The 15,052-nt window shown below is 42.1% G+C and overlaps 1 protein-coding gene across 3 annotated transcripts; it reads left to right on the forward strand.

Moving 5' to 3' along the window:
* The first annotated feature begins 1,962 nt into the window (after nt 1-1,962).
* fam133b (family with sequence similarity 133 member B) lies at nt 1,963-14,589 on the forward strand. Of its 3 annotated transcripts, none has more exons than XM_056582933.1 (11): nt 1,963-2,116; nt 2,613-2,707; nt 6,009-6,087; nt 6,493-6,753; nt 6,872-6,919; nt 7,062-7,136; nt 7,532-7,630; nt 7,792-7,833; nt 8,040-8,132; nt 10,800-10,850; nt 12,842-14,589. In XM_056582933.1, exons 1-11 carry the CDS (start codon nt 2,093-2,095, stop codon nt 12,926-12,928), a joined length of 954 nt encoding a protein of 317 aa, XP_056438908.1. In that variant the 5' UTR covers nt 1,963-2,092; the 3' UTR covers nt 12,929-14,589. The 3 variants fall into 3 exon arrangements, with proteins under 3 accessions (XP_056438908.1, XP_056438906.1, XP_056438907.1); XM_056582931.1 differs by having other exon boundaries at nt 6,869-6,919; nt 12,842-14,588; XM_056582932.1 differs by having other exon boundaries at nt 6,869-6,919; nt 7,795-7,833; nt 12,842-14,587.
* Nucleotides 14,590-15,052: the final 463 nt, after the last annotated feature.

Here is a 15,052-nt window from a genome sequence, read left to right on the forward strand (position 1 = left end):
ATTGATTTGAGTGCCACCTTTAGGCCATACTGAGTAACTGCAGACCAGTAGCAGGATTCTAATGGTTTTGCACCACTGTTCATTTTGAATAGAGTTCAAGCTCTCCACAGAATAAATACATAAATAAGTCAGCTCTAATGTGGGCTGCCTGGCATTAGTGTTAAGACAATGAGATGAGAGCATGGAAACTTTAGATTTCATAGACCTTGTTTTTTATCAATCAATTGGTGCTTATTCTTTGCTTAAAGGCAAGCCGTCATGTGCATTTATCATTAATTATGGCAAGTATTTTCTATTCTGATAAATGATGCACAGGCTTAACATTTGCAAAGGAAAGTCACACATCAGCACTATTCAACAACCGTACCGTACGTTCAGCGCAGGATTATGTCACAGAAGCTATTCTGTATTTAATTTTTAACGTTATTGACCGGTCTTACTATATGCTTGTTATCATCTAGGTATTACTTGATTTATTTTTGTATTCTTTTTTTTCTTTTTCTTTTTTAAGATGCTGCAGATTTTTTTATTTTTTTGTCAAGCCGATTACACCACAAGTCGATGTTAGATGGTCATAGAGTCAGTGTGAGGTTAGGTCTGCAGGTGAGGCATAACAGGTATAGCCATTTGGTACTGTTAAATATATATACATATATGTGTATGTATATATATTAGTGCTACTTGCGAGCTCTGTGATAAATAGCTTGAAGATGCTTTAGTGATGGTTAGATGTAGAATAGAGATTGGCAATTTGTTGTTGGAAAGTTGTTTGGAGATGTTTATTTTTCTTTGTACACCGAAAAACGTGGCAACGGGAATTTTTGATTCTGTGGGTATCAAGCATTGACATGCTTTATTTTGGATTCCGAACGACTGATGAATTTACTGTGGTTTTGTTTGTTTTTTGGTAATGAAATGCACAAATATGTTTGTTGAGCAGTATGCTAAATTTCATGCAGAACAGTATCATTCTTAACACTGGTTTACTTTTTTTCTTCTACAGGTAGTGCTGCTAACGCACACACACAAAAACACACACACACACACACACACACACACACACACACACACACACACACACACACACACACACACACACACACACACACACACACACACACACACACACACACACACACACACACACACACACACACACACACACAAACTCTAAAACTCTCTCAGGTTCTTGGTTTGGATGTCTGAGCTTCTCGGACATCGGTTTGCACATCTATGGATCATAATTCACTGACCACATAACTCTTTCAGGTTTTCTTTCAAGCTGATCAGCAGTCATGTCCTTGACGGCACTCTACTGTCATATTTAAAGTAAAATAAATGTCTGAATCATAACTGTCGAAACGTCACAGAAAACGCCTTATAAGAATTTTGGTCATCAGATGACGGCGAATACAATTACCAGCCTGACAAAGCATTGTGTGAAATTTTTCTATTGTCATTGGTGCATATGGATTTAATAAATACCACAGCTGGGTAACATTGGCATCAGAATGAGGTTTGTGCTTAATCGTCTGCAAAAGTGTTTATGAGATATACCAGCAAGATGTCCTCTTATGCACTTGACTCACTTCAAATCGTAACCATTAAATACTTACAAATTGTGTATATATATCACAGCAAGATGTCATGTTCCTCTGCACTTGACTCATTTCAAATCTTTCTGAACCATCAAATAAATCCACCGGATAATTCTAAATATTTTTAAAAGCATGAATGAATAACATTTTTGCTAGATTTGTATGCAATATTTGTCATATGGTTGAACATTGAATAAAAAGTAATTGATTACTTATCAATCATAGCCTATGTTTTTTTCTTGTTTAGTGTTAGCCCCTCATTTATGTAAATGGTAATGGATTTCAATGTTATTTTAATGAAATCAAAAGATCGTTGTTTTGCAAGTGGCCTTCCTGACCTCTAGGTGGCATACATAGACACGTCTTGTTTTGCTGCTGACATGTTTTTACAGTAGCGGAAGACATCGCGATAGGCAAAGCCAAGCTGCTAATGAGAGCAAGGCGTCAATGTAATATTTCTATCATTGCTTTCTTCCTATTCGGTATCATTTACCATGGGAAAGAGGGATAACCGAGTGGTAAGTTGTTTGGCAAACACACGCCTGTCTAAGGAGAGTGTTATTTATAAAAACGAACTAGCGGTATGAGCTACATGTAGGCTAACCAGCTCAGTGCTAGCTAGGTCAGCTAACCACAAAGCAGTTGTGCCGTTAAATAGCATAGCTGTAGCTAATGCTACCCTGCTAGCTAATTCAATCGTTCTAGGCCTCGATTGCGATGCCAACAATTTAACACGTGTCACTGTCAACAAAGATATGCGCCTCGTTGAACGGCTTGGCCTGTTTCATACTTTATGACTCAATGATTGGGTTGTTTCTTATTCTAATAGCAGCTTATCCTCGTGCCTCATTGGTGACGTCACATCGGCTCAAGCAGCCCAATAATAATGCACCTGGATCCGGTGTGGTCCTATTTACTTGCCGCACAACATAACAAATCACCAGCTTCCGCGGGTGGCTTCTGCTCCCTGATTGATGCTGTCCAGTGTTGCTGACCGGGTCTGCTTCTCTCTAGGCATACGTCAACCCCATCGCTGCTTCACGCTCTAAAGGACCGACGAGCTCAGGACCTAGCATCCAGGACTACTTGAGCAGACCTCGGCCGACATGGTGGGCAACATTACAGTCCACTGCTCATCACAGGACGTATCGCTGATGTATAATAAGAACTGCCAATGCTATGCCATTATTAATATATGAAAGGCAATGTCAACAATTGAAACCGCCCCACTTCTGATTCTATTCGTTTATGAATCACATATCTTGGTACCGTGGGTAACCCAACTATATGAAAGTTACTTATTTATTTTACTTTTAATCGAGTACATTGGTGGCCTCAATTAAATAATATTATATTTGCCATCTATCTAATATGATACACCAAAAAAAGTTGAAGGACAATGTATGCATTTATAATTTCATACAAAGCAGAACTCTTCAATCAGATGCACAGTGTACCAAAGGACCAACCTGGAAAATAACATTCTTAGGCCCCGTCCACACGGAGCCGAAAATGGCGAAAACGATCCGGTTTCGTTTTATGCGGTTCAGAAATGTCTCCGTAAAGACGGAGTCATGGTGAAACCGCATCGAGCTGTAGAAACGTTGTAGCAAATATTCAAGGCGCTGGTTTTACCAGAAGAAAGTGAAACACATCAAGCCGGCGTGCACACAGCCTGCGCACTGTGTACATTCAGTCACGAGAAGATTCAACCTTTTAAATTGAGCTGAAATACTTTTCAATGTACATTTAGTAATTACATTTATCAAGGGGATTTTTTTAAAGCTACAAAAATAATTCAACGCAACTCTGATTTCCCCCAGCTGGTGGGGGGCTAATGACGTCATCGTTTGCGTTTCAGGCATCCAAACGAATCCTATCAAGCGGCGCTAATCTGTATTGTGGGCCAAAAAACTAGAAGGGTCAAGCTGCAGGCTTGGGCGTTTCTGTCATGACACAATAACGCCCTTTAGGCGTTCCTGGTAGCGTTTCATCGACTAATCACGAGGTGTTTCGAAAGGCATACTGGTTTTCGCAAGGCATACTGCGAAGCACAGTCGCAAGGCATACTATGTTTCCTTCCTTAATGGCAATTTTACCTCTCTCATTAGACTGAGACCACTTGGCTAACGTTAGTTCTATGCTACCCGTACTTACTACTATATCTTATTTTGAAACTTCTGTTTGAGATAATCTAACTAGCAAATGTTCCGGATGTTGACAGCCGTGTGAAGAAGAAGGGGTTCGGTGTTGTCGGTGAAAGTTAGGCCGGTTTATAGCAGTTTCCGTATTCCGGTCAGAAAGACCAATGGAAATAATTCTCTGCACAATTTGAATTGTGTTTAAATATGCTAAAGTGGTCATTTGTTTAGCCAATTCATGTTAAACAATGAGGGTTTTGATTGACCCAACCCGGACCGCCGATGTTTTCCCCCACTATCCTTGAGCCGGGTCGGGCCGGGCCTTTGATCAAGCGTTTGTGTTTTTTTTGTTTTTGTTATCATTGCTTTATCGGCCTAATCTGAGGAGAAATCTCTACAGAAATATTATAGGCCTTTATTACATGGGTCTTCTTAATGCCGTGGAACGCTCCGTTCACTTGCACGGGTAGTAGTCCGGTAACTTGTCAACCTCAGCGTCTACGGTTGCTAAGCGATGTCAACGTCTTTGGCGGACTATTTCACTGCTGATCAACACTACGAATGCTGGTAACGAATAAATTGTAAAAAGACACACCATGTGAAGTTATTTTCCAAATAAGATTGGAAAAGCTTTGGAAGTTTATTTACTACACTATTTACATGGTTTCGGAGTAGTACACTTTGACATTTTAATACAGTTCAGCAAGAAAGGCGATGAAGAATAAGAAGGGGGCGTTCCAGTCTGCGTAAACGGGAACCCCCACCACACGAGAACGCCCATTTGTGTCTGCAGTGGGAGAATATTGCAAAAAACACGAAAACCGGAAGTAGCAGGTCCTCTTCTTCCATTACACTGGTATATTTACCATCCTCACTTCCGGGCTTCACTGATTCGCTAGTCAAGCTGCTAGCCCTCTACCAATCAGAATGGTAAAAGAATGACCGTCTCGAATGGCCGATTACACATGTTGAATCGGCTGAAATGAACTCCGACGTGGCCGATTTGAGCGACCACACCAAATAGACTCATGTCGCCGATTTTCGCTCCGGTGTGAAAATAACACGAAACCCTAACACGAAACCGCATAGGTACGGATAGATTTGAAACGAGAGCTGACTTTAACGTCATTGTTCTCAGCCACTCCCTCTGTTGGACCGCCAAAAATGTGGCTTCCAAGGAACCCATGCATATGAAGCAGACCCAGACCTGGTACTGAAGTGAAATGAAAATTGAGCGGAAGTAGGTAGGTGGGCGGTGCCAGGCTAGGACGTTCGGCCGAAATGCACAAGACTTTTTCTTGGATGCTTGTCAGAAACACATGTAAGACATCAGTTTGGACTCTGGTAACTTGTGATTTTTATGATATTTGATAGACACAATTCTTTATCAAATAATGAGATTAAATAAATCGCTCTAATTGACAATGAAAATAATCGTTAGTTGCATCCCCAGTGCACGATATAATATGGATAGATAGATACGGCCAATGGCTCTATAAACGACAACCGCCAACTGACCATCCTACATTATTGTGGTTGCTAATGGCGTCTTAGTGAGTCTTCTTGTTTAGGGCAGGGCACTTCAGAGTATTGCCGCTGCAAAACCGTCTCCTAGGCAGATATACATCACTGGACACATGGGACTCCTCCCGGTGATACGTCTTTAGTTCCCTGTGACAGATCGCTGTAAATCGGAGCGTCAATTTCTGTTCAATATCCAATATCGGCCTAACTTGAAACATGCTGTACTTTGAAAATTAAGATGTATGATTGGTTTGATACACCACCACAAAAGAAGTATACTGCTATTAATGTCACTTTCCGTTTTGATTCATTTCGGGATGATGTCTGCTTAAAAACGTTGCCAAAACACAAATCGGCACAATCAAATTTGTATTCATTAGAATACAAATTAATTTTTGACTGTATTTAATATCATACCTTCTGTATTCCTAAATAACCACACCATGATATCTCCCCAAGCCTAGTGGCAAGCAATGCTAAACTAATCAAAAAATACTTTGTAAACTGGCCACTTTCGAATTGCACGTATTGAATCCCCTTCTGAACTCTTCATCCACTTGAACGAATGAGTGTAGAACATATCCATCGCGAAACAAGAAATACGGCGTAACTCTGGCACTTTTTTAGCCTTTTCCGTCTCCCCCCTAGAAGTTCTGCTATGACATTGTAGGACCGCTGGACCCAGATTAATAGAGCTGTTCCACTCATGCTTTGCTGTGTGTGTGTGTCGTTTGTCTCCTCTCAGGGAGGAGGTGAAGGAGCTGCTGGAAAGGAAGAAGAAAGGATCCAGAGCTCTGGCAGACTTTGAGGAGAAAATGAACGAAGTAGGTCATTTAATGTTTAGTGTAGTGCTTTAATATTCCCCCAACTAGATGAGCATTTTATATGGATTAATAAGCCGACTTGATCCAAAGGCTGGTGGGCATGGTGCAAAATGAATGCCTGCAACCAGCCAATGGCAGATGCTTTCCCTGGCCAGTCAAAAGACAATTCTAAAATTGTCTTTTGGACCCCTAAATTTTGGACCCTGCCGGTTGATCCCTCGATTAAGAAATCGTCGACACCGGACTGAAAGTAAAGTTAACGTTTTTGCCAACCAACATCTCTGAATGAGGAGCCACTGCAGTAGGTCTTTAAGCAGGTGTTGAGTGGGGGTTGCATCAGTGTCCGACCTTATCTGACCCTAATTGACATTCTGAGTTGTTCTCCCTCATTCGCTGATTTCACAGAGCTGGAAGAAGGAGCTGGCCAAGAACCGAGAGAAGCTGTTGGCCGACCGAGGGAGAGAGCAGGAGAAGCAGAAAAGAATTGCAGACAAAGCAAAGGAGAAAAGTTTAGCAGGCAAACCAAAGGTGATGAATATCGGAATGAAAGGACAGATCTTCCATATAGCAGTCAAAGAAAAGGAGGACAATGTAATAGACAAAGAAAAGGACAAAAAAGTATTGGACAAGGAAAAGGAGAAGGAGGAGAAAAAGGAGAAGAAAGAGGTACATCCACTAATTGATATTTATTTATATTATTTACACACTGCCACTGTTATTTCCTGAAGTCTTCCCCCCGATCTCAATTTGAACTTTGTACTGTTGCCTCGTTTTCTTTTAGAAGAAAAAGAAAGAAAAGAAGGAGAAGAAGGAGAAGAAGAAATCCAATAGGGTGAGGAAAGCTGTTCAGGGTTGTGACTGACGCCTGCCCCGCTATAGTACCTCCGGTCCTCTGCTGCTCTGTGTGTATTGTATGTTTTGTGAGTTGTTGAACCCAAGTCTAATGAGCTCTGCTTTGATTGTCTTTGGTCAAGCATTCTCCATCTTCCTCCTCCTCCTCATCGAGTTCTGATTCCTCCAGCAGTTCCTCCTCAGAGTCTGATGATGAGGTACGTTGGACTTAAAAGCAAAAAGTTCATACTGTTTTGTTCAGTTATCTCTCCATTTTGAAAAGTGCACTCCTGCACACTAGTCCCCCGTAACGTCACAGCAACGACCAAATCCATTTTTGGAGGATTCCAATGTTGGCTATTATTTAGGTATTGATGTTTTATTAAGTTATCTTCCAGTATTTGATTGTGGAGTTTGTTGTCTTTATTGGGAGACACTGTTGTGTTTGATCATGCGAGACGTGGGAAAAACCTGTTTCATTAGCCTAAATAATGGTGTGATTTAGTGGATTCAGGAGTTTACAGTTACACGATCCCTATCAAGACGCATGTGATCGTTTTGGCCATCCCTGTGGATTGGTTAGTGCTCACGTGTTTCCTGTTGGTCTGCACAGGGTGAAAAGAAGAGTGTAAAGAAGAAGCGGAAAAGGAAGAAGTCGTCGGCCAGGAAAGCTTCGGACGGCTCGGCTGCAGAGTCTGATGCGGAGAGCAAGGTTTGTTCGAGTCCTGAGGACGGCCAGCCAATGGGCTGCGCTCCTCTCCTACAGCGTCGCTCAGTGTCCGACTCGAGGGCCCTGCTGCATGGGGAGGTTCATGTAGGTACCTTTTGGGTTTCGATCCTGGCTTTAAATGCCTTTTTATGTTTCCTTCTAAGCAGAAGAAGAAGAAGAAAATCAAGGAGGAAGGTGATGAGAAGGTAAATGAGAACCGACTGTAAACCAAAGGCCGAACATGTCCTCACATGAGTGCTGGCAGGTTCATTGTGTGTTTGCTGTCTCAGGATGAATGTGGGTTGGGGTGGGTGTATTTTTAAATAAGCCATTTTTTAATCTTAATTTTTAACTACCTATCTTAACTTTAATAACTCCCTGGGTGCCCTGAACCGTGTGTGCTCTGACACAGGACGAGAAGAGCCGGCACAGGAAGAGGAAGGCGGAGCGAATTCACAAGGACTCTTCCTCAGGGTCCTCGGTGGTCTCTGAAGGGGAAGAGGCTGTAAGTACACACACACACACACACACACACACACACACACACACACACACACACACACACACACACACACACACACACACACACACACACACACACACACACACACACACACACACACACACACACACACACACACACACACTGTGTGTTTTCAGGGTACCATCGTTTTGACTGCGATACCTGCCTTAATATCTCGATATTGAAACAATACCACGCATACACCTACAACAGCCTGAGGCCAGACCGCCTGTGTAGAAGGTGTAATGAGACGTTTGTGTTCAGATTTTGTGCACTACTGTAGTGTGCAGGATAATAATCCTTAGTTTGCACCTCATGTCATTTATGTTTCTTATTTTCACGTTTAATACTTTTTTAGTTTATGCTTTCCTTTACACATGTTATTGCATAATTAAATTATTGTAGCTTATTAGATCTCACTCATAGTGTCACTATAGCTTTTATATGGCATGCAGTAATCTGACATCCCCTATACTGTGGTTTGCAATTTCTTTTCTTCTTATCTATATATACAATTGTAACCAGATCACTTATTAATCAATCATTTTTACTTTGTGGTTTTAACACAAACGCTTTATTATTTTTCCCAAATGTATAGTTCTAATAAATTGAAAGGAATATCAACCTTACGCCCCGTCAATTAACTCCCCCGAGCACTAGATTTGAGCCCTAGCCCTTGAATTTGCGGCTTCCTGCAGAGGGGTAGTTAGAGAACATTGAGCAAGGTATTGCAGGATGTGAGAACAAAGGAAGTGAGAGAACACTTACTCTCACTTCCACTGAGGGAAGTGAGAGTAAGTGTTCGTGTTAAGGGGAGAGTAACGGGACGGGGCCTTAATGTGCATTGCATAACCAGAATAGTTATTTCTACACCTTGGTATAGTTCTGTCCATCCACCACACGAGGCATTGGAGAGGAGAGCTGGGTAAGGACTGTCCAAAGAAGCTCTAAAATGATGAAGAGTGAATTATCTCCAGCGCATGAGCACATTGGGCAAAGGAGGACAGGTCTTCTGCTGATGATCAGATTACCCGCTTGGACTACCTCAGATTACAGCGAGCAGCAACCGCAGTCACATCGTTCGGTGATGAACAACGTTGATAGATAACCTCCCCTCGATGATCGGTGAATGAATTAAACAGAGCCGCTTGCAGAGTTACTTGCAGGAATGCCTCCGGTTCTCAAATAAAAACTGGCATGCATATGAGAGAAAACAATAACTGATGTTATTATGCCCACAAAGCCTGCATAGAGTGGATACCAAGCGCTGCAAACGCCCTGACCTGCGGTCGCACATCGAAGCAACTCATAGGAAATACGGCTTAACACACACTCATTCTTAAAGTACCGGTACACTGCTTTATAAACCCTGGCCTTCACGGGTAGCCTGATATCAGACTACTCTCCGTGGGATTTGATTTTCTTGAGACTAAGCTTGTTTTGACTGAGGCTAATGACCGGCTGACCTGTGAGATAGCAACGGGTCACAAAACTCACGGTTCGGATTGTGTCAGGGTTTTTGTGTCACGGGTCGGATCATTTTATGATCAACAACAACAAAATAGATAAGACAAATGTGACTTTAATAAAATCTTCAAATGTGTGAAAAACAAATAAAGTGAACAATTAGGTAATAATCCTGCTTTCTTTAAGTATAGTAAATATTTCGAAAAATTGCTTGTGTCCACATAAAATAAAAAATACTTTAAAACAAAATAAAATGCAATCAGAGGCATTATACCTTCTTCTTTTTAACATGGATTGTAAATAAACTTTTAGAAAATCCTGTGTCCAAAGGAAGCACAGCAGACCTGGATTTACAACTTTAAATTGAGGATGTCTGCATTGCCTGGGGAGAGTGTTGGAGTCTACACTCTCCCCAGGCAATGCAGACATCCTCATCTTTTTTTCGTAGCGAAAGTATTGTATCGAAATACAGATTCTGTTCATTTTGTAAATCCATTGATTTCTGTTTGAAGGCTCATTGCTTGTTGACCGGAAACAGAAAGGGGGGGCTGGTTGTGGTCTTTTCGCTCGGTTCTAGCCCTACAGTTGATACGAAGAACCGAGCGAAAAGACTACAACCAAACATAAACAGCCCACTCCGGTTCTGGTTCCCGGTCCGGTTTCCGTTTCAATGGGATTTACGAAACGCCAAATAAAAGACGACAGAAACTGTATTTCGCAACGACACTTGATGAGGAACATCAACGAACACCACTAACCACTCTGAGTTGCTCATTTCTGAAAGCAAAAGTTTAGGGTTGTTTTAAGGTCAGGTTTGTGAATGCCCAAAGCCAGCCATTCTGAAGCAGGCAGGGGTGAATCGAAATGAGCCTGAGACAGGACCAATAGTCAACATTTCAGTGTGTCAACCACTATATTTCATCCTGGTCAAACCAGAAAGGGGGCTCAATGTGCTAAATACGGGAATTGTCCTTTTATACATGCGCCGATTACGTGAATGCAAAACTTTTTTTTTATTACTTTTTTTTTATCAGCGGATCAATTGCGTCCCGAACCGTGAGGGTTGATCCGTACGGGTCACGGGTAACCCGAGATCCGTTGCACCGCTACTGTGAGACAATATTTAAGGTTATTGAAATTCCCTTGTTTCAACATTGTGTGGTTTTGTGGCCTCTCCCTCAGGTTGACGCCAAGAAGAAAAAGAGAAGCAGTGAAGAGAAGGACAGAATAACAGTATGTGCCTTCTACCACAACAAACCATGTATTGATTAGTCAGTCATTTCGAACGATAACTGATAAAAAGACAACTCTAGATTTATATAGTCGGAATCCGAAATAATTGTATTTATTTGTGGATTTCTGAAGCTATAATGCACAAGTTTTTTTAAATTTCACAACAGTCTTTGGTAATTAAATTTGATTCAGTTGATTAGCCCATCCAATATCCCACTGGTCGTTGGGTTTTCATCAAACCAAGAGCTTTCACCATGCTAACCCCGTGAAGACACCGGATGCACACTTCTACTGGTCTGCTCTGAGTCACGCACCATAAGACCTATTATGGCACTGAGATGTACAACTCCAATCCCAATGTTGGGAATAAAAACAGAATACAATGATTTGCAAATCCTTTTCAACCTATATTCAATTGAATACACTACAAATACAAGATATTTAACGTTCAAATATATGCAAATATTCACTCGCTTGGAGTTCGATGCCTGCAACACGTTCCAAAAAATCTTGGATAGGGGCATGTTTACCACTGTGTTACATCGCCTTTCCTTTTAACAACATTCAATAGGCGTTTGGGAACTGAGGACATAAATAGTTGAAGCTTTGTAGGTGGAATTCTTTCCCATTCTTGCTTGATGAACAACTTCAGTTGCTCAACAGTCCGGGGTCTCCGTAGTCGCATTTTGCGCTTCATAATGCACCACACATTTTCAATGGGAGACGGGTCTGGACTACAGGAAGGCCAGTCTAGTACCCGCACTCTTCTATTATGAAGCCATGCTGTATTTGGCTTGGCAGCATATGTTGCTCCAAAACCTGTATGTACCTTTCAGCATTAATGCTGCCCTCACAGATGTGCAAGTTACCCATGCCATGGGCCCTAACACACCCCCATACCATCACAGATGCTGTGTTTTGAACTTTGCGGTGATAACAATCTGGATGATCCTGTTCCTCTTTGGCCCGGAGGACCCAGCATCCATAATTTCCAAATAATTTGAATGTGGACTCGTCAGACCACAGCACACTTCCACTTCCACTTTGCATGCGTCCATCTCAGATGAGCTCGAGCCCAGAAGAAGAAGAGAGAAGCCGGCGCAGTTTCTCGGTGTTGATATATGGCTTTCACTTTGCATGGTAGTGTTTTAACTTGCACCTGTAGATGTAGCGACAAACTATGTTAACTGACAATGGTTTTCTGAAGGGTATTTAGGGTGCACTCACACTAGGCCATCTGGCCGTGGCCGTTGGCCGTTTTCACACCCAACCGTGCTCAAATGGCCCCATTGTTCTCTGGCCTGCACTCACACTAGGCCATCTGGCCCTGGCCGTTGGCCGTCACAAAAGTGGCCTGGCCACGGTAGGCTCTTGTACATACGTCATCACGTCGTAAGTAACACGTCATCACGTCGTAAGTAACGCGTCATCACCAAGCGTCCGCTGCATGGACCATAATAAAGTCGGCCCTCAGTCAGAGTTCTAACAACAATGGACAACAACACGGAGAACACAGTTCGCACTTTGCTGAGTCTGTTGCTTATTTGGATATATGTTTACCGTTTAATGGGAAAGAAGGCTCGTCGCCTTTATTATGTCCGTGGTCGTCGCATGGACTATACGTCATCCAGCTCAGGTTGCGTAGCCGTGCCTGTGCGCGTGTCGGCTCATTAGCATCTGTACCGTAGCGGCCCGTACCGTAGCAGCACACCTCTCCCAAGTGGCCAAATTGGCCTGGCCTGGCCAGACTGCCCACACTCACACTGGCAGATTTGAGCACGGTTAGGTGTGAAAACGGCCACGGCCAGATGGCCTAGTGTGAGTGCACCCTCAATATAGGTTCAAAAGGATTTGCAAATCATTGTATTCTGTTTTTATTCGTATCTTTTTTACACAACGTCCCAACTTCATTGGAATTGGGGTTGCACATGCAACGGGACGCAACACAACATCACAACTCGGTTTAGTCATTTTAAATCTCATGTGTGCAGAAATCCAAGAAGAAGAGGCGGAAGAAGCACAAGAAGCACGGGAGGAAGAGTAAGAAGAGGACGGCGTCGGGCTCGGAGCACGACTAGGACCCGCGGCCTCATCGCTGGGACCTCACTCACTACAGACGCCCTCCTCCTCGACTACAAGTCCCATCCCTCAGACCGTGGCTATCCCCATGGAAGGACGCCTACAGACTTCTAATGCTGGTTTCCCGTTGGTGCAGAGAGAGTCTGGACACAACACTGGGGGGAGCAGGGAAAGTCCTCCAATGAAACGAGCCACGGCTCTTTTCGCTCTTGTTTGTACCATTTTAGTACCATTTGTTTTTCTTTTATTTGTAGATGATAGTTAATTGGTTTCGACAACGGGGCGACATAAACTTTGAAGTCACCACACGGCTCTCTTGGACCCAGGGTTGAGCCGCCAAGCGAGGGCTGTGTTTTTCGCGTGCGTGTGCGTGCGTGCGCGTGTGTGTGTGGTGTTTGAGAAACCCTGCAGAGTTGTAGAGCGACCGTGGTGACATTATTCTGGGAGCTTTTTTTTGTTCCGTTCAGCACCGAGGGATTTTCACAAATCACTCCATCTCACACGCGCGCACCCTGTGAATAATGCAGCTCTACACTTCTGTGTTGTCTTTTTAAGAAGTCCCTAGGCAAGTACGGTGTTTCTGTAGCACCAGTGTCATGCATGTGCATTTAAGACCTCTTTTGTCTTGCCAGCCTCATATTGAAGCTGGACTTATTGTCATTTTCGGCAGTCTAGCCAAGATTTATACAAGGGATAACTTTGAAAATGCTCTTTACGCAGGAATGTTGATGAATGTGTTGATATTGAAGAATTCCTTATTAAAGTATTCTTGTTTTAGCTCCGACTAGAGTTAATTTATTCACAGAATTTATTCCTGCATGACGTGGTCTTTATACAATCACCTGAATGTTTCGCTATGCAACTGCAGTTTTCTGCTTGGCTGCAACATTCACCCGGGAACTGGAGAAATACCTTCATCACATTTGCTTCTGAACAAAATAAAAGATTTTTCAAGAATTGGACACTAAAGTGACTTTTACTTTTAAAATCAATCTAGATTACCATTTTGTCAAAGCTTGTTAAATGCCTACCAGCAAGGATGCAGTGATCTTTATTTAAAAAATGCTACTGGAATTGTACTGATTTGAACAGTCTTGCAGTGGTGCACCTTAGGAGGGTTTAATCACCCTATATGTAAATCCATTACAGAGTCGATTCTTCTTTAAATGGAAAAGCCAAATTAGAAGTAGAAATGGTCCAGTTCACAATTTAAAAGTAACTATTAAAAATATCGCTTTCTCTTCCCCATTTAATCCAGAAGGTAGTTTCAATATGTATCATGATTACACATGATACGGACCAGATGGGAAGCCCCTGAACTTTGGCAAAACCATTAATACAGACCTGACTTTACGATTCCGATGGGGAATCAAGGAAGCAACCCAAAAATATAGAAAAACCGTTACGTCAAACTTTTTCCTTATTGTTGTACACAACTGCTTGATTTTCTTTTCCTTCAAATACTTTTTATAAGCACCTATATGCTTAAACATTCCATTCCAGAACAGACTTTTTGCTTATACACACAGAATTGATATACACACAGAATAGAGGTGTCTAGTCTATTTGTGGTTGTTGTAACTTTATTTACTAGCACTTAGTAGCTTGGTTATCTTTATACTTGCTTGTATGTCAGTATATACCACAGGCCGATATGAGGCATATTTATTTAATAGGGGACCAAGCGGTGAAGCTGCTTGGTCCCCTATTGTTTCTGTAACGTTTTATTTTTCCCCAAAATTCTGTAAAATAAATACTGCAGCCTATACCGTAAGTCGAAAACTCTTGAAATGTTCAGGTATGGTTACCAATAACCCCCACTACAAATCTTAAGACCAAGCCTCACAAAAATCATCAAACAGAATTGGTTTTATTTAGTTCCATTTGAGAAATATTGGCCAATAAAGTTGGAGCAGTTAGCCCGTTTTTCTTATGTGACCCTTTTGTTATCGTATACATTTTTTTTAACTATTATTAGGTGGATACCAATAACCCACACTACCCATAAACCCAAATTGTGGTACTGCACCCAAAGGTGGCGCTATTAAAAAAAGTTATGAACTTGCCTTTTTTCTCCTTACCAGATTGACCTGGGCTCAAAATTCTTTCATCATATTAATCTT

Source organism: Gadus chalcogrammus, chromosome 22 (assembly GCF_026213295.1).
Source record: "Gadus chalcogrammus isolate NIFS_2021 chromosome 22, NIFS_Gcha_1.0, whole genome shotgun sequence".
Lineage (NCBI taxonomy): Eukaryota > Metazoa > Chordata > Actinopteri > Gadiformes > Gadidae > Gadus > Gadus chalcogrammus.

Bases quoted from the DNA above. Each gene is read 5' to 3' on its own strand.
- fam133b (XM_056582931.1), top strand. From the start codon at position 2,093: ATGGGAAAGAGGGATAACCGAGTG. The intron at 2,708-6,008 runs GTGGGCAACATT...GTCTCCTCTCAG, and splicing joins AGCAGACCTCGGCCGACATG to GGAGGAGGTGAAGGAGCTGC. The intron at 10,851-12,841 runs GTATGTGCCTTC...TCATGTGTGCAG, and splicing joins AAGAGAAGGACAGAATAACA to AAATCCAAGAAGAAGAGGCG.